The 26,114-nt window shown below is 37.3% G+C and overlaps 1 protein-coding gene across 1 annotated transcript in view; it reads left to right on the top strand.

Moving 5' to 3' along the window:
- Positions 1-26,114, top strand: part of LOC104273401 (receptor-type tyrosine-protein phosphatase delta) — a gene marked incomplete at its 5' end in the record, with an annotated part of 83,425 nt that overhangs the window by 25,816 nt on the left and 31,495 nt on the right. The window contains 3 exons of the mRNA XM_009868732.1: positions 6,951-7,126; positions 22,727-22,846; positions 23,445-23,599. Of these exons, the coding sequence (XP_009867034.1) occupies positions 6,951-7,126; positions 22,727-22,846; positions 23,445-23,599 (451 nt within the window). The remainder of the gene's footprint in view (positions 1-6,950; positions 7,127-22,726; positions 22,847-23,444; positions 23,600-26,114) is intronic.

The raw sequence follows: 26,114 nt of genomic DNA, 5'->3' as shown, positions 1-26,114 counted from the left end.
CTGGACTCTCTCAAGCAGTTCCCTGTCTCTCTTGAGCTGAGGGGCCCAGAACTGGACACAAGATTCCAGATGTGGCCTCACCAGGGCAGAGTAGGGGGGCAGGAGGACCTCTCTTGACCTACTAGCTACTCCCCTTCTAATACACCTCAGGATGCCATTGGCCTTCTTGGCCACGAGGGCACATTGCTGGCTCATGGGAATCCTGCTCTCCACCAGAACCTCCAGGTCTCTTTCTCCTACTCTTCTCCAGCAGGTCGGTCCCCAGCCTATACTGGCACATGGGGTTATTCTTTCCCAGGTGCAAAACTCTACACTTGCCCTTGTTGAACCTCATAGGATTTCTCCCCGCTCAGTCCTCCAGCCTCTCTAAATCTCTTTGAATGGCAGCACAGCCTTCTGCTGCGTCAGGCACTCCTCCCAGTTTTATGTCATCAGCAAACTTGCTGACAACACTCTCTAATCTCTTATCCAGGTCATTGATGAATATGTTGAACAGCACCGGCCCCAGTACTGACCCCTGAGGGACCCCACTAGACACAGGCCTCCAACTAAACTCTGCCCCATTGACTACAACTCTCTAACTTCTTACTTTCAACCAGTTAGCGATCCACCTCACTACTTGGTCATCCAGACCACACTTCCTCAGTTTACCTATGAGGATGCTGTGGGAGATGGGGTCAAATGCCTTGCTGATATCCAGATAGACCACATCCACTGCATGGCCACCATCCATCCACTTGGTTATGTCTTCCTAAAAGGCTAGCAGGTTGGCCAAACATGACTTGCCCTTGGCAAAGCCATGCTGACTGCTCCTAATAACCTTCTTATCCTTGATATGCTCAGAGACAGTGCCAAGGATAAGATATTCCATCACCTTTCCAGGGATGGAGGTGAGGCTGACCCGTCTGTAGTTACCCAGGTCATCCTTACTGCTCTTCTTGTAGACTGGAGTTTTGGGAGCATATTAGTTTTGGCCTATGTAGCTAGTTGTGCTGTCATAGTTCTAACTTTACAACAAAAGTGGTGTCATCCTTGATATTCTTGGAAGAGTTCAGAACAATTCTTTTTTCCTGTATGCATACCTGCACTGTCCATGGAGGAAAGCTTTGGCAAAAACACCCAGTGTCTTTGTTCCTGAATGGGTAATGGTGATTTGGCAAGTCACAACTTACTGTGCACACTTACATTGAAACATTTTTTTGGAGGAAGTTATTTCTTTTTGTATTAGTAGAGGCACTCATTGCTCCTTATAGTGCATCACTTAGAGGTATAAATTAGTATTTCTATCCAAAATAAGACTCCTTTCATAGGTGACTTCTGTGTTACTCAGTCTTAAATAGCTGAGAAATCACTAACTCAGGTTTCAGACAGCTGTAAGTAATCACAGAATTATGGCTTAGTTTTGGTTTTTGGTGTGTGTTTTGCACTATGATGCACAGTACTGCTATCTCAGCGTATTGTAGCCAGTGTGCTGGCAGAGTACTGTTTTTTACCAGAGTTCCTCATGTTTCCCAGGGATTTTTTCTGCTACTCATCTTCCAAGTTTCTCGTCTTGCCTACAAATCTTCTACAGCCCCAAGTTTCCATTCCTAAATTTCACTTTTTTTTTACTTACCTTTTCCTTTCAAATATTTGTATTCTATCCTCTACAAAATCCCTTTCTTTGTCCTGATTAATTCTGCATTTATTCTACTTATTCATTTTTCGACATTCCCTGTAATTCAGTAATTTCTTTCATCCTTTCACTCTTCACTAGACTCTCCTAGTCCTAATAGTTCATCCACAATCCAATATTATAAATTTTCTTTTTCTGTCTTTTTCCTTCTTAACTTACATGATTAGGATTATAGGTAGTGATTTTTCCTCAGACTTTGTATAAAACTTAAATTTTACCAATGTTCATTACCATATCTTCGTTTGTGTTGCACTGCTTCATTTTCCAGTTAGTTCTTATAGTATAAAATTTACGCTTAGACATTTGAATTTGATATTCTCCTTAACTATATAGATTTTATGTTACAAAAACTTCCACATAAACAGTTGTTACTGGCACGTAGTAACTGCCTTACTTCATTTGTGCTATGTCATAGTTCAAAATATAAGTCATTGATTTAAACCAATAGTAAAACTTCATCAGTATTTTGAGCTCATCATTTCATTTTTCCAACATATTTACAAGCATGACAGAATTTAATTCTATTAGTTCACACTCTTTTTATTACTAACTGCACATCTCTTAGGGAAGCAGCACAGAAACAACGGTTTAATTTGTTTTAAATAGAAATGCTGTTCAGTACTTAGCTTTTGTAAGGGCTTGAAATAATTTAATTATTTGATTTCAGTTTGTGACTAAAATATATAGGCTAATTAAAGCTATTTAAGATCATAACTGTCTTCAGGAAATCAAGTGGATAATTCTGAGGTCTACATTATTAGCCTTGTGGATCTAAGTCTTATGTTGCAGCAAGCTATACTGTCATCTCAGTTCATGAGTACAGTCTCAACATAAATCGGGAGCTATACAGTTCATTTTTTAAGAGAAAATTTCTACACTTTAATCGTGGCATTGGTTAGTTTTGTTTCATTGCTTATTCACTCTTACCCTGTAAAATCTGGACTGCTTTGTTCTCTTGATATATATGAAAACGGGATGTCTGTTATTCTCAACTATTCATGTGATTTTTCCCCCAGTGAGCTCAATTCCTGTCTGGCAGAATAAGGGAACTGCAAGCTCTTGTCTTCATCACTATAGCTGAAAAGGCTACTAGAAAATATTTCTGGTAGAATTACAATCTGGAAGCTTAGTCTCTACCTGACTTTTGGGGCAGAAACTGTGTCTCTGCCTCATGAAACTTGTAAAAGTCATATTGCACTGTGTAGATTACCCTAAATTTACACTTCAGGTATGCCATCCTAAATCTGCAGTAAAGCCCACTGATGCCAATAGACTTAGTTAAGGTTCATAACAATATTACTGAAGGTGGAATTTGATTTTATCCCCTTTTTGACCTACGGTTTTACAGAACAACTGATCTCTCTTAACTATTAAAACCAAATTTAAGTAATGATGGCAATTGCTGCTGTGCTTGTGGGTATATTGCCTTCAAGCTATGGCAGCTAACAAAGGTTTTCAGGATTTCATTGTACTGCAGTCAAACTAGTTGTCATTTGATTGTTTTTACACTATTAGACTTGACAGAGAATTATTCAGCTTTCTCAACTCAGAATGAGGTTATGGCCAGAAAAGACATTGCAGAAAGTGACATTTTAATACTTGGATTTATTTGCCTTTGATAATTGTTTCTACTTGGTCAGTATAGATATCTACAGAATATTTACAGGTTTTGTATGTTATTTTTAGAGTGTGTGCACCTCATTAGGCCTCTTAAAATATGGCACATTCCCTAGAGGGCAACAATTTTGTGCATTGTGGGGACATAGCTGATGAGGCAAAAACTCCTGTGGCAAAGTGTAAGATAGAAAGTCAGAGTGGGAAAATGGTGTTACAGAATACAAAAGGAGTTTGGAACAGGAAGTGAAATTGAGGTCATGCATGAAAACAGTGATGAAGAGAGACTCAGTGTGAGAAATAAGTATGATACTTGAAGGGACTGTGACAATGGATGGAGAACAAAGGAAACACCTAATGGACACTGAAGGTGAGAGAAAGACTGGAGCTGAGCATTGTGAAACTTATTGTTCTCTTGATCTCAGTAGAGATATAACCCTATAAATTACTATATTCGGCTAGAGATAAACCCTTGAGGGAAACCTTCTCACAAGGAAAAGTATTGGAGCAGCACCTATTTTTTCCTGGAACCAAATTAGTTAAATTGCTAATAGTCGTTCAGGTTCTGTGGTAAATGGACTTCCCTGTCCATGTCCCAGCCACATTCTTTTCATGCACCATGAGGCTGCGTTGGCATGTAAAAGGGTTTTTCTGGCTAAAGAACATATAGGATTTTTTTTGTGTATGTATCCTCCTGATAAAAGGCAAGTGGAGAAATAGAATGGAAATTTTCACTTTAATCTAGCTGGGAATAAATCCTCTTTGCAAATATCAGTAATTATTAATCTTAATTCTATTTTACTTTCTTCTGTGATCAAGGAAGGTATAATCTAGAACCTTTTCTTCATTCTAATTTAAAGAATTAGCATTTATTTAATTTAGAAGTTATTTATTTTAATCTGATTTATTAATATAATACCAGTTAGGAGATAGAAAATGTATTTACAATTTTAGACATTCCGGATTTTTTATATCAGGTGCTATAATTGGCTGCTAAGATTTGTAGAGATCTTTCTTTAGCACACAGTTTGCTGTACTTCTCATGCTTAATTTTCACACTGAGTTTGTGCGGTATCAGCTCCAGAGGACAGCTTTCCCAGAAGATCATTTAACCACTTTACAAAGTGTTGTTTTCCTTTTCCATTTTTTTCCTCGGGCTTTTATTTATAACATATGCTTCAAAGTATGATACCAGGCATCATAATATAATTCTAATTTATGCAGAAAACATTTCTTACCAGCTTTCTCAGTTCCTTTGGTAATAATACCCAGTTGGTGTAGATTTCTCCTCTTGGCTTCATTTTTCTTTCTCATCTGTTTTGTGCAAAAATTTTTTATTATCTGGATAAAGGAAGAAAATATACCATTGTTCCTGGCAGTTGTGTATTCTAATTCATTAATTCCAATATCAACAATAAGAAGTGTCATGTAAAAGAGTTTCAGGTTTACAAAAGTGAGGCTTTTGAACTCTGATTTCTGCCATTCATGGAGGTAAATCATGCTTTTCAGCTATATAGTATGCATGTTTTAAAGTGAGAGAGTTTTTAATTTTTTTTCTTATTTTCTAAGAAGTGGCTTTCAATCAGTTCTGAAAACAGTCAACTAATATTCCTGTGTCCTTCCATGCATCTTGCCTGAGTAATGCCAATTGCTGCCTTTCTTGGGGCCCTAAAGTTAAAAACTCTTTCCTTCCCTGAAACATTTTGTCATTTTTTTCCTTTTAATTGTGCAGAAAGTCAAGTCAAATTAAAATCTGTGATTAAATGTAATTTGAACATAAAACCCAAGAAAATCTATTAAGCTTCCTTGGGGATAAAGGCAAAATTTTATGCCAGAATACAGCCGCAGCAACCCATAACCCGAATTACTTCAAGATTGCATTGTGTCTTAATTAGTGTCATAGTTAATCAGTGGGTTTGCTCATTACTAAGTAAATAGTAGAATGAAACACTAAGTTTACCCAGAATGAGTAGAGAAAAATCTTCAAATTATAGCTAAAACCAAACAAAGTATTAATGAGGTACCTTTACTTTCTATTCAAATTCAGATTATTTTGAAAGACATTTTCTGATGTATGCCACTGTTTTTCGGGAAGGACAGGAGTATGCAGCCCTGGTAATTCTTAGTTTACGATCACCAGCAGGAGATAATACATCAGAATAGATTTGGACTTTCAGTTTCTGACAGAAGACTTGAGAAACATTTCTCTAAACTTATTCAATAATATACTGTGTTTTATAGCCAAAGAAATTAATCTCTGTTGCTTTGTGGAGTGAAAGTAATCACAGCTTTAGAATAAGTCAGGGAGCTTGGATCGCTTTGACTCTCTTTAGAAACAGTTTCTGGAACCTGCACAGTGCATGGCATAGACTTGGGCCTGGCAGATTGACTATGTTAGCATAAATCATTAATTTCTGCTCAGAGAAATAGCTTCTCTTAATTTAATAAACTTTTTGTATTTTTTATTATGATGCACGGTTCTGTATTCCAGCTAACTCTTCTGGGGAACGCTTCCATGTTCAACTACAGTAATGCAGGAAACACTGCTTTGCCATCCCACCAGCGCTGAGATTGCATGACTGTCTTTTCTTACTCAAGTCATTAGTTAAAAAAACAGCAGTGACATCAAAACTAGTGTCTGCCATGCTTTGTCTTCCAACACGCACATACTCTGAGTTAAAAGCTAGATACTGCACTGCTGACTTCAGGAGGGGTAGTACTGGGACCTGCATATCCATACTTACCCCATCCAGTCCAGACTAGTTACAAGATCTTGACTATAGCCAATACTCCTTGTCAGCTGTGGCAGACAGCATGTTACGGTCCAGATATCAGTACAAAGATGGCATTGCATACTCTCAGTTAAATAGATTCCACTTAGGAGCTGGCATGCTTCGATGTGGCTTGAAGCATGGACATCTGTCTGGTAGACACACCTGAAGTCCCTCTTTAAGTTTTGTCCAAAATATCTGAGCCTCAAGCAGTTGACAGTGTAAGTCCAAAATGACCACAGGTCTTGGATTCCATCTTCTTTTCTTAAATTATATTTTTACTGTGACTTGCAGAGGTCTTTATTTCATGCACAAACTGTATAGCAAATTCCACTCTTCTTAAACCTGACTTGACACTATCGTGTGGTTTGTTATAATAAAGCTTACAGTTACCTAATGGGAAAAATTAATGTAGTAGTAACATTAATAGTCTGACAGCATTAACCTTTTTGCTGTATTTAAAATAAATGTTATGAGCTCAGTGAGAGTGTCAAATGGAGCCTATTTAGGGCATCTTGATGGAGAAGTTTCCCTGTCTGGGCTAGGCAGAGGCTGCCGGACTGGTAGGTGACCGCCGGCAATGTCAGTCCAGCTTTTAAATACTGCTGTTTCCACTCGAAGGTCTCTCCACCTGCTGCAGATTTTCAGGCTTCTTTTAAACTTCATTATCAGACTGAGTCCTTTGTTTCAAAAGAATGGTTATTCCCAGAAAGGCCGTCGTACTCCTTGCCTCCACAAATGGCAAACATTCACTTGCAGGTACACATGTACTAGTTGATATGCAGCAAGCTCAGATTCACTGATCCAGTTTTGTCACAGGATCTTTTAGTCCTTGTGCAATAGGACGGTACAGAATGCTGCCCCATGTTTTCACTTTTCTTTCTTTGCAGGAATACCAGGCAGTGACTATATCAATGCCAACTACATAGATGGGTACAGAAAGCAGAATGCTTATATAGCAACACAAGGAGCATTGCCGGAAACCTTTGGTGACTTCTGGAGAATGATGTGGGAGCAACGAGGTGCAACTGTTGTCATGATGACAAAGCTAGAGGAGAGGTCCAGGGTAAGGAAACATGCACACTGTTAATAATGTTGTAGCTGAGTAATTGCTTACATAAGATTTTTAGTTTCCATGTGTGTTTGTCCACCTCCTGTATATGTATAAGAACTGATTTTTTGTATTTTGCCACCAGTTAGAATCATAGAATCATAGAATCATGGAATCATAGAATTCAGGTGGGAGGGGTGGCTGACATGCTAGAAGGCTGTGCTGCCATCCAGCATGATGTGGACAGGTTGGGCAGAGAGAAAATAAAATTCAGCAACAGGAAGTGTAGAGTACTGCCTCTGGAAAAGAACAAGCGCATGTACCAGTACAGGTTGGGGGCTCACCTGCTGGAAAGCAGCTCTGGGGAAAAGGAGCTGGGAGTCCTGGTGGACAACAAGCTCATCATGAGCCAATAATGTGCCCTCATGGTCAAGAAGGTCAATGGCATCCTGGGATGCATTAGGAAGAGTGTGGTCAACAGCATTCAATTTTCAGTTTTATATGGGGTAGACTAAACATTAGTTAAGATCAGCGAGGTTTTGGATTTGCTTAAGAAATCTAAGAATGGTTTGTTTAGCACATAGTGAGTTCTAGGAAACCTCTACAACAGCATATGAAGCAATAGAATATAGAATTATCTGTGATATTTCAAACTCAATTTTACAGGGCAAAGTGAAATTAGGAAAATGAAAGACTAAACCAAGGATACTGTTCTAATAATAGAAGTAATAATACTTTGTTGCTGTATAATAAGGAGAGTGATGGAAAGACTAGTCTCAGACCACTGTTGCATGAAGATTTACTAGCAGGTCCATATTTGATCTTACTCATCAGTTCTAATGTTGGACATTATTTGTGGGAGCAGAGAGTAAAATGCAAAAAAAATATGAAGAGAGAAAAAGAGATGAGATAAACCCTTTTTAGTGGCAATCGGAAGTGAATGGCTAACCCTCCACACCCTCTCCAGTAGAGCAGGTGGTTCCCCCGTCGTACTTTTTCCACTCTTAATAACTCTTTATTTTATATCAAGAGTTACTCAAACTCCTTATGGGTCTTTCCTGCTTATAAGGCTGTTATCATTGTGGGAGCACACATTGACTGGGGAAGGTGCTGCATGGCTGGTGCATTGCTGAGCTCTCTGCATTAATGAATCCTGTAGTGTAAAGCAGAAGCTACGGCCAAATGTAGAAATCAGGAAAGAGGGAAAAGAAGGCATAATTCTAACATCACTTGCAACTGCTTCTCCTGGGAACCTGCCAAAACAACAGTATCAGGATTTGCAAGTGTAAGTCCAGGAGATGAATAACAACAGTGTAATGGGAAAAATACTGCCACAGGCATTCTGGGGTATACTGTCCTGGGAGCTTGTGTGAAGGGGTAGAGAGCTGCAAGTTGGAGACAAGCAACAGGATTGCGGTTGGAAGGCCCTTAGCAATACAAAAAACTAAGCTAACTTTGCTCTGCAATGTGTTAAATGCCATAAATATAGTGTTAAATGACATAAATCCAGAGGATCAAGAACAGTTCAGAAAAAGAGACTAGAGAGGAGGAGAGGAGAAAGGCTTTTATATTGGTGAAAAGTATCTTACAGAGGTAACTGGATGATAGTTCATATTTCAGTAAAACATGGATGAGTTGCATTTCAAAATTAATTTTTGTATGTGTAAGCTTGCAACAGGGGGGATGCATCGAAAAGCCTAATGCTGTACTGGGTTGGCATTGGTGTTATTTTCACATGCTTGGATACATATAAATGCAATGATTGTGTAACTTGTTGAATCTCTTGGCATCAGTCATTCCTTTTTGGACTCTTATTGAAGTATATATATATATATTTATTCTTTTACTATTTCATCACTTTTTGATCAGAGTAGACTTTTTGCGTTTCCAACAATGCATTGCATTCTAATTACATGTAAATTCAACCTACATTAACACCACTGCCTGCACGTACCTGATGATAATTAGAACATAGCAGGGGTAATTTTATCAGAAATTTTCATTTTATCTTGAGTCTACAGGCCTTGTCTAGTTTAGGCACTGAGAGTTGTTTGGAATTAAGCAAATGAATTTTTGCACATTTCTTAACTATTTGCTTCATATATAATAAAGTTGCTGCTAAATAGCATCAGTGCTAAGAAAAAATCTGATCCTAATAAGCAGCCCATTGCAGAAGGTGTGCTTAAATACTCAAGAGTTTATCTTAATACTGCAGGCCACAGACAACCACTGTCTAGAAAGGTGTTTTGATGTAACTAAATTAAATTCTACTCATTCGTTCCAATAATTGCTTAACAGAGTTTTAGGCTAACTCTATCCTTTGCTGACTGCACCCTAAAAACACCATTGATCAGAATAGTAATCACCTCTGGAAGTGATGAGCATTCTGCAGCAATACATTCCCTGAGTATAATGAGGGACCATACAATCTAGTCAATGGATTGTCTGTGCATTCAGTGCTTATGTTCGCATATTTTTTGTGCATAATTTAGCTCATTCTGTGTTCTTAGGTCAAGTGAGTTTGATGCACTCAATGCAGAACATTAGAGACCAGATATCCAGTACTAATCTTAGAGTGTGAATATGTCATACCGGTTACCTTTTCTCTAATACAGTAGCTCTTAGTAATGTAATTAGTAGTATTGATGATGAGAAATTCAGGAATCCCTGTGTGGGAAAAGAATGCTATGACATTTAGTTGTTATTTTTTTTCTCATGCTGTCATTTTTATATAGCATAACCTTATAGCAGGAGACCAAGTGAAATTTCAGACATGAAATACAAACACTGTTACATACCATTAGATATGATCTTCCCTAATTTTCTCTTTTATTCCTTTGATTCCTTTTTGATTGCTTTTGTGTCTTGCAGCCTGATCATTTTTTTTTTCAAGGCAAGATCATTTCTCTCTGGGACTTCATCTACTTTACATCTCCATGTCGTCATTTCTGTTTAGCTTGCTTTTTTTCATTATGTAGTCCTGCAGCTTGATATCAGCCTTTTTAAACCTGAACTGCATAGATAAAGATGGGGATTTTAATTGCATCTGTAGAATAAAAAAAAAACGTTAGTTCATTAGCATGTGTTAGATGTCTGAGTAGCTTCAGCTTTGAGAATGTGCATATTTTACAGCTGAGTACATCAAATGAAGATGTTACAGTGAATTCATTATTCATTTGTTTGCCTAAAAGGAAGCTGCAGGAAAAGAGAAGCTCTTTTGCTTATAACCTTTCACACTTTGTTGGTTTCGTATGAAATGTCATCACCTGAATCTCACTTGACCTAAACTGGACTAGAGAAAGTCAGTCCCGTTGTTCAACTACCATGCACATAATTTATATCAGAAATAATTATACACACTAGCAGTGCATGAAACAGTGTTGGTGGGATATTTGTCACATACATGATTTTAATCTAAATGAAATTAAATAACAGCATTGAAGGTTGCGAACTAGTGAAAAAAGTAGTCGTGTGTTACACTAAGGAAACCTGTAAAGTGTGTAAAGCATTTATGTGATACATTCCTTCTCCATTCCTCTGTCTTCCCCTCTAACCCCAGCAGTATAGATTTTCATTTTTTCCTTTTTTTTTCAGTGTAGTAAATGTTATGCTATAATAAATTAGAAGAATGATCATATGAAGAGAGACAATCTCACTCACAATCGCAAAAGGTAGTATCGCCTCAAACGGAAGTATTTAGTCCCGTCTTCTGTTTGAGGGTAGGATGCTGTTGCAGATCATCCACTGGAAAGAGAACCTCATCTATTCCGTCTTTGCTACATAATTCTTCATCGCGAATACACTTAGTATGTAGTTTTAAAGCTGGTAGAAAATACTTAGTCCATTAACCTTATTGGCAATGTTTTCTATGTTGGCACCATAGTGCCTAGCATTAGCATCTTCTGTCAAAAAACACCAGTCAGGTCAAAGTTAAATGGCAATATAATGACTCTTGCATGAGTTCTGTATAAGCTCTGTAAGAACATCTCAGGATAGTTAAATGTCCCTGGGCATAGCTTCTCTCAGCTGGTCACTGATACCCAGAATAATCAGAGAGCTGTCCCAAGAAAACCCAGGCAGACTTTTCTTGAGATTGCTCCAATGCTGAAAAGCTGCTTCTGTTGTTCCAAGTGTCATGCCACAAGTCTGAATCTTCCCAGATCAGAACACTCCATCTAAGTCTTTTGACTCATTTTTAAATAGATTTTTAAACTATCTCATATGTTAAAAAATTGGAGATTTTACGACAGTAGAAATACCAAGTAGATGAAAATGTGTGTGTTGAATGTGGAAACTGGAGCAAAATAATTTGGGGGGGTTGAGGAGGTTTTTGGTGGTTTTTTTTGAAGGAATGGGACATATTAAGTTAAATCAGGAAGGTTTATTTTCTGATTCAATTAGTACAAAAATTAGAAACATTTTAATAATCACAGTGGAAAGTGTAGTGCAACCTTGGGGCTCTATAGTAAGAATAGCTTTGAAATAAACTGGCCACCAAAGATTTCTAAGTCTCACTATAGGCACAGAAAAAATGAAGGCAGGTCTGGGAAGAACCCTAAATTCTTCAACTCCAAATGCACAAATTACTAACATTTTAAGGAATCTTCATTTGCCGTTAGCAGAATAGGTGCCGATATCTAATGTAGCTGACCTCATAGCTAAGACAAAGCAATAGTACACACACAACAGTAAGTAATAAGCAAACTACAAATATTTTCTTGCCTATAGGAAATGCATAAAGATCATTCAGAGAAATGCAGATTGTGCAGCAGAATTTTGTGTGAAATTGAGAGAGTTTTCTATTTGTTGTGCAAGGCTTCAGCAGCAAGTTTTAGATTTTTCCTCCTATATGTTTTGACAGGTAATACTGGAGCTATTACCTTTCAAAATACTGGATTGAATGTTAAGTGACAGTAAGATATCTTCACTAATACGAGTAGAAAAGGCATCAATATGTGCACTTAACAATTCATTTCAGATTTTATCAATATGCTCCCAAGTGCACATGTGTTTGTTCTAGTGTATCTAGACAAAATATAATTCATGTTTTGTATGGGACAGCAGAGGTATGTAATTTTTTGTGTGTGTGTTGAAATATATATTTAAACACAAGAAACCACAAATTAAAATTTTAGCTACATTTTGCAACAATTGCAAAAATATGCATATTTTTGTCTGTTGTAAGGTAGATGTCATGATTTGACCCTTGCCAGCAGCCAGGTGCCCACACAGCCGCTCTCTCACTCCAGGGTGCCCCCACAGCCGCTCTCTCACTCCACCTTCTCCACTAGACAGAGGGAAAAAACATTTCAAAGGGCTCAAGGTTTGAGATAAGGACAGGGAGATCACTTACATTTACCATCACGGGCAAAACAGATTTGATTTTGGGGAAATTAGTCAGATTTATTAAAAGAACAAGCCAGAAAAGAGTAGTGAGAAATTAAAAAAGTAAATATATAAATACACCCCCTCCCCAATCTTAAAAGGAGAAATAACACCTTCCTCCCTTCTTCCCGGGATTAACATGAATCCCAGTTTCTCCACCTCCTCCCCCTGAGCAGTGCAGGAGGACAGGGAATGGGGGTTACGGTCAGTTCATCCGATGTTGGTTCCACCGCTTCTTCACTCTGGAGGAGGACTCCACTCTTCCCCAGGGCCATTGTGGGGTCCCTCTCACAGGAGACAATCTTCACCCCCTCTTCTCCAATGTGAGTCGTCCCATGAAAGGCAATTCGTCACAAACTGCCCAACATGCGACACCTCACGATGGGCAACCCACCTCTCATGAGTCTGAGGTGCAGTCCTTCAGGGAAAACTGCTCCAGCGTGAGTCCCCCGCAGCGTCACAAAAGTCCCACCAGCCAACCTGCTCCAGCGGGGGCATTCACTCCTCCATAGGCTACAGGTTCTGTCAGCGACCTGCTCCGATGTGGGCTTCCCACGGGCTGCAGCCTCCTTCAGGCATCCACCCACATGGTGTGGGGTCCTCTGCCCCACGGTGGACATCTACACCCCACCAACGGGCTGCAGGGGGACAACCCGCTTCACCATGGTCTTCACCACGACCCGGGGGACTCTCTGCTCCAGTGCTTGGAGCTCATTCTCCACTCCCTCCTTCTTCACTGACCTTGGTGTCTTAACATGTTCTCACTCCTCCATCTCTGTGCCAGCTGTTGTGGTGCAGTTCTTTTTCCCCATTTCTTAAGTAAGTTTTCACTTACTTAAGTTACACTGTCATTTTACTGACAGGCTCGCCCTTGGCCACCCGCGGGGCCCTCTTTTGAGGGCCACCAGCGGGTCCCTCTTTGGAGGCTGGCATTGGCTCTGTCAAACTCCGGGGAAAATTCTAGCAGCTTCTTGCAGAAGCCACCCTTAGAGCCCACTCCAACCACAGAAATCTGGCCAGGCAAACCCAATATAGTAGAATAACATGTCTCCCAACAGACGTATTAGTAGATAGGATATGTGTTGCAGATGGCTTGCTTTCATACTGAATTGCTTTACTAAAGAAGAATTAAATGTGCAGTTTTGTCATTGTTCACACGCTAATTTTAATGGCAAACCAATAGATTCTGTATCAATAATATACTTCCAGAATTTTATTTTCCTTCTTCAGTGCTCTCAGCGTGCTAAGATGGATCAGAAGAAGAATGAATGAGAGAGCTGCCAAAAAAAAGAATAAAAAAACTCAAAGTCAAGTAGACCATGTGTTCACCAGATTTACAAAATAAAAATAAAAACAAAAAAAAGTGTAAGCTTGTACGGTTTGGGTTTTTTTCACTGTAACAGAATGCAATGGCCACAGTCCAAGAATTCCTACACCATTGTATGAGCTGGAGTCACCAGCTGTCATGTCAGAATAGTGAAACTTAACCATGTGGCTGTTCATTAGGGAAGGATGCTCAGAGATGCAAGGACAGGGACATGGTCAACTTGTACTGAAATATGGTCAGTCGTAGGTACTTAGTGCGTTTAAGAATCTAATCCTAGATATATACTAACATAGAATGCTCTCACCATTAAAGCTTAGAGGTGAAAGTGCTGCACCAATGTGACTCAGCTAAAACTAAGTCACCATACTGGACTATTATGCCATCCACCAAAATAGCTGTGGATATGCTATGCTATAAGCAGGGTTAACTTTGTGTGAAAAGAAACATTGTAACACTACTACTTAGGCTGAAAGTAGTTTTGGCATTCCATGTCTGGTTACCTCATCTTATGCACGTCTGGTGTTGAGGACATACAGGAAGAATGGCCCACGTGAAAAGATGATGGTAAATTATGGAGAATCCAGAAGAAAACAATAAAGATTCTTGGAGAAATGATGTATGGGGCAAGTCAGAAAGAATTAGATTTGTTATATATATGAGTGAAGAAAAACATAATAGTCTTCTGACATGTTAAAAATTCTGTTACGATCAACTGTTTTCCCTGCATGTGGGTCTCTAGGAGGAAAAAAATAAACTTCGCAGCGAAGGTGATTTATTTTAAACTAAAGAACTTCCGAAATATAGTGTCATGAATGGAGCAAACTCCGTAGAGTATTTTATGCAGTTTTCAAGAACTGCTTACACCAGAGTCTCCTGTGAAATTATATGGCAAAGGCCACAAGTATTTTTTTCAGGGTAACCATCCAGTTGTAATACTATGTCCTATCCAGTTATAATACTGTGTCTGTAAGTAAAGTGGTCTTAGCTCTGTTAGGGTAAACTGATAGTTTTCTTAAAAAAAAAAGAACGTTACCCTGAGACAAGTGTATAGCAAGTAGTTTAGTCAAAACTTTATTGTAACTCTGTAATTTTACTTTATTTGCTTAGTTCATTTGCTTTGTGCTTATGGTAAGACATACATTACTATCTCATATAATGCTTCTTTTGATACAGACAGAGGGACTATGAAACAGATAGAAAATGGCCATTGATATTTCAAGCTAGAAGTTTGTCTTGCAAAATTAAAGAATTAGCATATTTCTTTTAAAATTGCAATGATTAGTTCATGTTTGGTATACCACTGCAACCTATTGCTTCAGTGCGGGGAGTTATTTCAAGGAATTTCAACCTTGAAAAGGTCAGTGAATTAATTTACTATTGTTTAGGGAAAATAATCCCATATTTTCTTATTTAGCAGACCCTGCTGAAAGACTTAAGACCAGTTCTGCTTTATGGTAAGAAGAGTATGTGGGAAATATAAATTCTTCAACACAAGTATCTCTGAAAGAGAATATTGCAATTTGTATCTTCCATTTACAAAACTTTTTCTGTTTTCTAAGGAAGTTAATGGATACAACTGGCTAATAAATGGCACATGTTGATAATAGATCTTTTCTAAGTAGTGTTTTTGGTTAATATCACAGGAACTGTGTGAAATACATTTATGAGATTAATAATTTTATCCATGTATTACACTAGCAATGGAAAGCTCACCGTGACACAAAGTTCCATTTAAAATGCAAAATCTAAACTGAAACTTCTTAAGATTCCCAAAATGTTCTCATTTTTGTACTCTTTCATCTATTCACTTCTGGCTTTCAGGTGAGGCAAAAACCATAAAAATAATGCAATTTTGTTGCTCTGATATTTCATTCTTTTGATTATTTTGTTTTACGAGTTTCTTAATGTAATATTCATATCAGCTGAAAGAGATAGCTCTCTTGTATGCACAGTAGAAAATCTTCATTAGAGCACTTGAATAGTACCCGAATTGTTCAATATGTTCTTCACACTGTAATGTAATACCTCATTCAGTGAAGGAATTATTCAGGCTGCACACAGTGATCAGCTTTAAGTACAGGAAGCAGATAAAGCAAAAAGAAGTTAGGCCATTTGCTTTCCCCCTCAGTTCCATTCGTATAAATCTTTTTATAAGTCTTTTTTGGAGAATATTACTCTACCTAACTCTTTGACAGACTCATCCTGCAAAATTAATTCACTATGACCCTGCCTTCCCTGCTGTTAAGAGTTAAAAAGGGCATCTCACATTGATGCCAGCAATATAGATTTGAGTTGTTCTTGGCTTGCATAGATGAAGATGAAAGACAAGATAGAGAACACATTTCAAATATGTCGAAGATTCCTTTTAATGTCTGTTCCCTTTTGTTCTAATAACCATACCACACTCAGTTTTAAGGATCAGAATGCAAACGGTTAGGGAGTTATCTTGTTAGTTGTAAATTATCTTTCAGTATTGACTTAGGCTACTAATCATGTCTCAGAAATTGCGAAAAGGAAGGATGTAATGAGGATTGATTTGGAGACTTAGTAGAGGACTAAAGTTCGTTATGAATTGATTACTGCAATGTGTGTTTATGTTGTCTCCAAATCCTGTTTAGAACTTCTTTTTCAAGGCTATTGTAATTAAGACATTAGCATTATATTGTACTGCAGAAGTGCTTATTTTCTACCTAGTTTTTAGATGTAAAACACTCGATTCAGATAAGCTTCAACAGTCATAGAATTATTTAGGCTGGGAAAGATCCTTAAGGTCATCAAGTCCAACCATTTATACTGCCAAGTCCACCCCTAAACAATGTCCCTGTCTATAGGTCTTTTAGATACCTCCAGAGATGGTGATTCAAACGCTTATTTGGGCAGCCTGTTCCAAGGCTTGGCCACCTTTTGGTGATTTTTTTTTTTTCCTAATACCCAATCTGAACCTCTACTAGAACTTGAGGCTGTTTCCACTCATCCTATCACTTATCTGAGCAAAGACACCATCACTCACCTCCCTACAACCTCCTTTCATGTTGTAAAGTGCAATAGTGTCTCCCCTCAGCCTCCTTTTCTTCAGGAGAAACATCAGTGCCCTGGTCTGAGCTAAACAGAACCAGTTCTGTTCAGTGATTTTACTTCTCAGTTCAGTCTCTTCTAAGAGATTGTACTCTCTGAAGTTAACAGCATGTTTCTAGAAGTGGTGATGGCAGGTGTTTACAGATGTTTACAGTTACTTCCAGGGACAGGTGTTCAGAAAGACTCTTGGTTATGCTTGCTCCTAACCAAGGTCGCTACTAGATCTTGTGTTCCATGTTGGAGATGCTGGGAAGTAAAAGGTAGCACCTCTGGGGAGTAACAAACAGGACAAGTTAGCAATGGGAGTATTGCATTTCATATGTATCAGTCTCAGTATAAAGCTCTGGGTTCTTGGGGTTTAAGGTTCTCTACCTCTTTCTCTTCTTCAGTGGCCAGCGTCTGAGGAGGAATCTGTCTGATGTTCTGCGTTTGGTCCCAATCCAGTTCCTGTATACAGCTCCCCTCTGCCACTGAGCGGTGTCTCTCTGAACCCCAAATTTAAAATGTTAACTTTTATTTTCACACTTGTTTCTGAATAGGATTTTATATTTGTAATCTGGCATTTAGAATTAGGCGAAAGTGATTGAGTGACAGTTGACCAAATCCTGTTGAAATAAGGCTTAAAAAATGTGAGTTTGTGTTCTGATTTTCCTTTTAAATCTTTTCATTGTAATATCATATATTAATGTCAGTACCTATGATCTTTAGAGTCAAAGCAGCCTAAATTTTAGGTGGCAAGACATTGTTGCAAAAAGAAAAATGGCTTCAGAGAAACATCTGCTTGGAAACGGAACATTAGCTGGAATGTCTGAGACACTAGGTTAGCCTGATAGAGTTTGAGTCAGTTTCCATTGCCAAGAGCTGGCACTACCTTTTTTATTGCATGATTATCGTTATTATCGTTCACCATTATTGTAGACATAATTTATTTTTTAAAGTAAGACCATCTGAAAATGTTGTTAGACAGTTTTTTCTCTGAAAGACTATTATTATAAAGAAAACCAATGCAAGAAGATTGTGACCTACTTATGTTACTTCCTGTTCCAGATTCAGCATAATTCGTTTGCTGTTCTTACAGCAAGCAATGTACTCTATGAATCTGCCTATTGCTAGTTTTCTGTCTCTTTCCTGATCTGTGTTTTGTCCTTATAATCTCAGATGACTTGTAAACTGCTGGCTCATGTTAAGAATCACCTGATGAGGCTTTTCAGCCTGGATGATGGAACTTTATAATGGAAAATTATTTCTCTGACCTTGAATGTCAAGAATCTTTGTATTCATATGTTCATGTGGAAATATTCTTCCTTCAGCTCTGCTGGTGCATGTCAGGGCCTTCTCTTGTGTGTGACTGGTTGAAGTGCAAATATGCATGAATATTCGTGGAACTCTGTAGCCACTTAAACACCTCAGGTCTGAAATGGTCTCCAGCATTTACATTTTCTTTGCTTTCAGTGAGTGCTCGGACTTCCATGAACAACAAGGATTTGCGTGGTCTCAGTAGCGGAAAGGTAGAGAAAGGAAGCATATGTATGTTTGAGGGTCAGGTTAGGAGAATGTGCTTATCATTAGTTATGTCTTCTATGTTTACTACTTAAAATATTTCATAATAAATTTAGCAGTCTTTTGAGAGCTGCTCTGATCTCAGATGTAGTGGGTTTCGCAGTGTGCAACCTCTGATAATGAGATAGTGAAAGCAGTAGTGAAAAGTATACTTGTCATTGCTTGTAATTGAATTTTTCTTTAAAAAACATTCTTTGAAATCACCAGTGAGTTCTTTGGTGCTTGTATGTGTATTTCATTCATCTTGTCATCTTTAGTGACAGGCAAGAGAACAGTAGAGAATTATTGGTGAAAGTTGTTTTCTGTAACCATGTAGTTAGTGGCACAGGAAAGTTCTTGTTGTGTGCAGGTGGGTGTAGTCTGCAGAGGAAAAGATCAACCCTTGGAACGGGGAGCTGGGTGGACAAGAGGAAGGTGAGGACTGAAATTCACCGAAAGTCTGTTACAAACTGACTCTGAAAACAAATAACTCCTGTAACTGTGTTTCTGAAGGAGAATGCATGTTATTGTCACCATACCTTACCACTTTAAAGTTTTCTGTTTTCTGAACAAGTTACGCAAGTGAGGGAGAAATTTTCCATACTAAGGGGAAATAAGACCAAAGAGCTAAAAAAATAAATTGAAAAATAATTTCAGAATTGACTTGTTGAAATTTAATGTTATTTTTTTTGTGAGACTCAAGGGGTTTGAGATTTTTTTCTGAAAAAAAGCATTAATATGTAAACTCCGAAAAATAAATTTAAGTACTGTAGACTGGGATCTTAACATAGGATAAAACTTTTAACAAGAAATCTGTCTCAGAAAATACTGTTTTAACAATTAGCTTATATTATTTGATTTTCAGCAGCAGGTGAAGTCCAATTGAAAATATTGTTCTGGTCTCTCCAAAGATAAATTGGACTCTAAATTGTTAGAAGTATTGGGAAATTACTTGGGAAAGTAAGGTTTATGATCACAGACCAAAAGCGTGTAGAAGACAGGTAAGGGCACATCTCTGAAGAAGTTGTATTATTCTGAGAAAAATCAAGAAGCAAAAGCAATAAAAGATGTATTTCCTTCAACTTTTGCTTCATGTGCTCTTCTAGAAGGTCAAATCCACAACAGTCCAAAACCAGGTTTTATTTCTAAAAATTTGATACTTACTTTCAGCAGTTTCTCCCTTCAAATAATATAAATGCTGGTTTACAAATTGTGTTTATTTTTGAACAGTTAGTGTCTGGTTCCGCAGTGCTCCTCCCTCTGCATCAGCTAGCTCTCACAGAATGTATTTTGGAAAAATTGTAAAGTGATTAGACTTTATGTTAGATAAACTGATAAATGGGGAAAAAACCACCTCAACAAACCTAACATCTACACCTGAAAGAGCAAACATGTTTATATTCTCGCAGTCTAAGTGAAACGGAGCAATTTCCTACAGGCTTCTAAATCTGACCATATGCTTAATGTCAGATTACTATACAAAATAAAAATAGTGTTTTCTGTTATTTGCAAAGATGCTTGTAAACTAATATGTTCTGAATTTCCATTTAATATTTGTGTTGAGCATTTATTTCTCTCTGTAACATTTGGAAGATGTTTTTATAAATCTTTGTGTTGAGAAAGCTGGTCAATTTTTTCATGTATGCTTTCTGGAAGCTGGCACTACTTCTAAAAGCATACAATTTATATTTTGAAGCTGCAGAGTAAAGAGGAGAACTACATGTGTAGGCATGCAAAGGCATAGCCATACTTTTTTATTGTATTCATTTTATTAAAAGTACATAAAGTATACTAGCATTTTTATTCATTAAAAAAAATCTAACTAACTAGTTTGTACTAAACCTGTAGTTGCTAAGATTGCAAATAACAGCTATTATATATCAACATTTTGCATGAAAAAATTATGTCATTCTATGGGAATTAATAAATAGTAAATAATAAACCACAACTTGTTTGTCTAAAATACTGTTAACTAATATAGACACAAGCTGCACTGTGTCTATATAATTATAAAGAGAAGGTAGATTTACTGTAATTATGTTCTCATAACTCAGCTGAAAGTATACTTTTCTGTCTGATTCACAGAAGACCACAGTGGCTTCTTCTAGTGTTAGAAATCTTACAGATAAATCACCAATATTCATGAAGTACCTGTGATACATGCTCTTTCAGTATTGTAGCAAATAGCACAATGAAGTAATTACTTAATTCCTCTTTATAAGAGGATTTTATACACTATTAATACCATTTTGAAGACTATAGTATCAATAAACAGTTTTAGTTACTTTTTTCCAAATCCTTATCTATACATTCCTGTAAAATAATATTTAAGTATTTTTTGCCTGTAATGAATGTTCATCACCTGCTTCAGTGGTTAGAATTTTTCCACTCTTTTTCTAGATTACATGTTCTGAGGCTGTGATTTGTGAACCATTACTTATCTGTGACCTCTGAGCCTCAAATTAAAACTATCTGCAAGCAAAAGCTGTTTAGGACTGAGGAATCTGAAGGCATACTAATTCTTTTTCAATAAGTACTGTGCAGACTGAGAAACCTGGATCACATATGAGTTTTAAAGATTCATTTTTTAATTTTCCATTTTGCGGAAAGCAACAGTTTTTCTCTTGGATTAGGATGATAATTCACATTTTTATCAGAATTACTGGGCAATATTCTGCTTTTGTTGCTTCTTACAGTTTGTGTGTTCCCATTGAATTTGGTATGAGTCTGGCTTAGAGTAATTAGTGAATACATTTATTAAACAAATGTAGTGTATCATTACTGGTCTCCGATTACAGTTCTGTACCATATAGAACGCCAGTTGATAAGAATATTGTTATAAACAGAGCAGAGACTGACTGTCTCAGTTTCACCTATCAGTCACTGAAAGCAAAATGTTTTCAATTATTTAATCCCCATACTACTTTGTACTATGTTTTCTGATTGATTTATGTCTTCAGCACCTCTTTGTTCATAATAGTTTTCATAGTATTCTGTCTTTAACTGAAACAAATTATTGAGCCTCAGCCACGATGATAAACATATGGTTCACTTCTGCATCACAGAATCATAGAATCACAGAATAGTTTGGGTTGGAAGGAATATTAATGATCATCTAGTTCCAATTCACCTGCCATGGAGAAGGACACCTTTCATTAGACTATTCATAAATATTTTGCAGGCTTTATCATAGAATCATAGAATGGCCTAGGCTGGAAGGGACTTCAGAGATCATCTAATCCAACCTCCCTGTCATGGGCAGGGACGCCTCTCAACTAGATCAGGCAACACATCAGGACTGAGCGTATCTTTCAAAAAAAATTAGCAAACAAGTACAAACAGTAAATCTACATAATTTTTTTTTTTCTGGTCAGTAAAGTTATGAATTAAGTTAACATAAACCACGAAAGAATTAGAATATAAAGTAACACGATGTTTGAAATGTATTAAAAATCTCAGTTGATGTCTACAACAACACTGTAATTGGTCTTATTATCTAGGATGGTTAATACTTTTTATTTTCGTTATTATATTATACAAGCTTGTCAGAGCATGCCAGAATATTATTAATAACAGTTATCACCTGTTCAGCTAGACCTGCTTGCTCAAAGCCTCATACAGCCTGGCCTTGAACACTTCCAGCGAGGGAGCTTCCGCAACTCCTCTGGGCAACCTGCTGCAGTGTCTCACCACCCTCACAGGGAACAATTTCTTCTAATATCTGGTCTAAATCTACCCTCTTTTAGTTTTAAACCATTACCCCTTGTCTTATCACTACACTCCCTGATAAAGAGTCCCTCTCCTTCTTTCCTGTAGGCCCCCTTTGAGTACTGGAAGGCCACTGCAAAGTCTCCCTGGACCCTTCTTCAGGCCAAACAACCCAAACTCTCTCAGCCTCTCCTTGTAAGGGAAGTGCTTCAGCCCTCTGATTATCTTTGTGGCCCTTCTCTGAACCTGCTCCAGCAAGCCCATGTCCTTCTTGTGTTGGAGGCCCCAGAACTGAACCCTGCAGTACAGGTGGGGTCCCATCAGAGCAGAGTAGTATCTATACTTATTAGTATTTCATAATCATCTCCCCCACTTACATTATGGGAGAAGACACTGTAAGAGCTACTACCAGAAAACCAACTCTTGTGGAAGATAAAATGATTTTATTCTGTTAGATCCTCAGCAGTTTTTGAACATTCTAATTCTACATGCTTTAAAAACCTACAGTAATACACACTCAGATATGTAGTAACTGTCAGTTTTAAATCTATTAAATAATTATGTATTTTTTTTTGCTACAGGTGAAGTGTGATCAGTACTGGCCAAGCAGAGGCACAGAAACTTATGGACTAATCCAAGTGACCCTTTTAGACACTGTTGAATTGGCGACATACTGTGTTCGTACTTTTGCACTTTACAAGGTATATATGCTTATATACACTTAGAATATACTTTAAAATATAAATGCAGGTAATTTTCATCCCTCCTCTCCCCTCTCCTCTCCTCCTTTCCTATCCTCTTCTGCCCACCTTATCACTCTCTCTCTTTGGCCACTTCGCCCTCCTCCTTTCTTTTGCTTCTTGTCTTCTCTGCCTTTCTCCCTTATTTCCTTGCTCCCTTTCTTCCCTTTTCCTCCTTCCACTTTCTTCCTCATTTCCTCCTAGCAGCACTGAACAATGAGACTTCTACAGATAAAGTGTATTTTTCTCACAGCATGGAGTTTTGTAAGTTAATACAGAGCTCTCACTATGAAAACCCATTTAACTGAATGAAATACTAGTTAAAGCTCTGGCACTTGCATTACTGTGCAGTATAGTTAAAGTTCTCACATTGTTTGAATCCTGCAGTTGAGAATATAAGAAACGTTTCCTTCCTTAACCTGAGGTCCATTTTTCTCTAGCCACAAATGTGATTTAAGATACGCTTTGCTGGTATATATTTTTTGGCAGTTGATTCGTTGAAAAGTGCCAATATCACATCTAGTGGCAGTTTTTGTCATGAAGTTCTTTAATGTTGTAGAATGGTTCAAGTGAGAAAAGGGAAGTGAGACAATTCCAATTCACTGCTTGGCCTGACCATGGTGTCCCAGAACACCCAACACCATTCTTAGCTTTCCTGCGACGAGTCAAGACCTGCAACCCACCTGATGCTGGGCCTATGGTTGTACATTGCAGGTAAGCCTAGAATACCTTACAAAGAGTCTTACGTCAAGATTACTGCTTTTTCTTTTGTAGCAGATGAAAACATTGTCCTCTTTCAAAGAGACTTCTCAGTCTGTTGAAGAAAATGATGGTTACATAGCAAATTGGGCACATGGGTATGGTACTATCAAATTACATGCGACAGATTTGTTTTCTTTGGTGTGTGCAAGAGGAATTAGCTGTAGAATATCTAGAGATCTGCAGGAAAAATGTTTGCAGGGAGAATACAAATATATCTATGGCATTCAGAAGGTGGAATGAAAAAGGAAGGGAGTAGAGTTAATTTAGAAGTCCGAATATTGAAAAAACTGTTCTGAGCAGTGAAACAGCTTTTGAGATTATTACTTATATTATGTATGAAAGGACGTGAAAATTTAGAAAGATGAATGGCAACTTTTACTGAAAATCAGTAGCAACCTTACTCTGTGTTCAAGGTTAAACTGTCAGCTTAGAACTGAGGAGCTGGTACTACAAAGGATGTACCCAAGGAACAGGCTGTGCTCAGTTCCAGGGAAATGAGTAGCAAACCTCTTTAGGTGTTATCAGGCATGAATTAAGAAACTCGCAAGAGACAAACATCAGGTCCTCCTAAAGTTCTGAGAATAAGGATATTGAAGAGAACAAGACGGGGATTCTTTGGAAATATTTAGAAAGCATTAAAATCATACCTGTAGGAACATTGTCAGAACATAAATACCAGTTTTGATAGAAGTAAGCTGTAAAATGGGTCCCCTCATTCCAGAGCTATGTTGTTATAATTTACATAGTTTATTGCCCCTTTGAAAGAAATTCCTTAGATCACTGATTTTTGTGACTTCATTCTGGAATACGTTCTGTTAGTAAGACTGAGAGCTACTACTCGTTGTTCATTGAAGCTACAAATACTTTGCATATTTGAAAACTAGTTTTGCTTCTGTCATCCAAAAACTGAGGAACAGAAATTATAAGAACTACAGCATACCACCCCCTCTAGTTCTGACTTCTTACATATGGATAAGATAGCAATGGAAACTGGTTATTTGAACAGTTTTTAAGTAATTAAAAGAGGCTCTTGTAAATAAGACAGGAAGATAAAGTCAACAGGTAAACCAAATGAACAGGATTTCAATTCTGAACAGCACAGATTGTTTAGAAAAGATGAGAGAACATGGAAGTTAGACATTTAATGTTTATTGAAACACCAGGGTTTAGAATGTGGAATAAATATAAATAATAATGCAAATCTATTTATACAGTTTGCTGAGTATTTTCTGAATAAAGCTAGATCATTTTGTACCTGTACAGAATCTTAAAATATTTTTTATACTGCCTAGGATCATAGATTGCCTCAGGTATGTTTTCATCAGCTTGATCCTTGTAGAGCGTACCTCCAAAGATGCTCAGCAGGGAATATGTTATGCTCTAAATCAAAACCAAAATTAATAGAAGAAATTAATCCTCCCACACTAAGAAGGCTGTTAAGTTAGTATAAGTACTTAAATTCTTAAATGCAAAAATAGATGAATTAAATTAGTTGTCAAGAGTCATGCAGCAAGTCATTTTGAAAGATGAAATAAAATAAAGATCTTATTTTCACTCAGTTGTTTTGATGAAATGCGAGGTCATTATTTTCTCTTTATCACTGGTTATACATGTAAGTTTCAATGAAAGTGATAGTTAGGTTTGTGTGGTTTCATGCCTGCTGAAGGGACATCCTTTCAAAATTTCCTATCTATTTATTAATGATCTACAATGTGCATGTCATGGTAGTAAATCTGTTGAAGCTCTTTGCCTTATGTATAGCTTCTTGAAACATTTAGATTTTAGGCATTACATAGAACTTATTGTCTACAAAACAAACTTCAACATTTTCTATTATTTTAGTAAGCCTTTTGAATCTACTCCCAACAATTTATCACTGAGCAGAAGGAAAATGAAAAAATATTTCTTGCAGATTTACAAATCTATGTCTTTGTATTTAAAAATGTTATGTGGCTGGGCAGGTAGCAGCAAGTGTTGTGGACAGTCTGAAATCTATCAATGTATACATTAACTCATCATTGTTAATGTGCTGATGATGTAGCTGATAGACCAACAAGAATAAGTTACTAAACTCTTTCTAAGATTCTTGGTGTGGTTGTCTCTTTTCCGGAAGAAATGTATTTTGATATTTGTATTGCCTTCTTATTTTGAATTTGACATTAAATTTGTTTAAAAAAAAAGAAAAAAGGAAAAGAGGAATGAGAGCAGCGAGCATCAGCACTTTTTAGTTTTTTTAGGCCGAAAGATATGTCTGCCATTCAGCAACATTAAAAGCTTTCACATTTAGCTCAAAATTAAAGCAGTGGACATGCCTAAACATTTCATTTCAAGCTCAGAAAAAAAAAAAAAATCAGTTTATGTCGAATAAGAAAAAGAGAGTTTTGCATGTTACTTATTTTTTCTTAGAATCTGCTTTCAGATTTTTCTTTCCTTTCTTCTCTGTTGCTCTCTTTTTAAATTTCTTGAT

Source organism: Apaloderma vittatum, unplaced genomic scaffold (genome assembly GCF_000703405.1).
Source record: "Apaloderma vittatum isolate BGI_N311 unplaced genomic scaffold, ASM70340v1 scaffold6004, whole genome shotgun sequence".
NCBI classification, from domain to species: domain Eukaryota; kingdom Metazoa; phylum Chordata; class Aves; order Trogoniformes; family Trogonidae; genus Apaloderma; species Apaloderma vittatum.
Note: the sequence above shows the minus strand (reverse complement) of the source record. Positions and strands in the feature narration are given on the sequence as shown.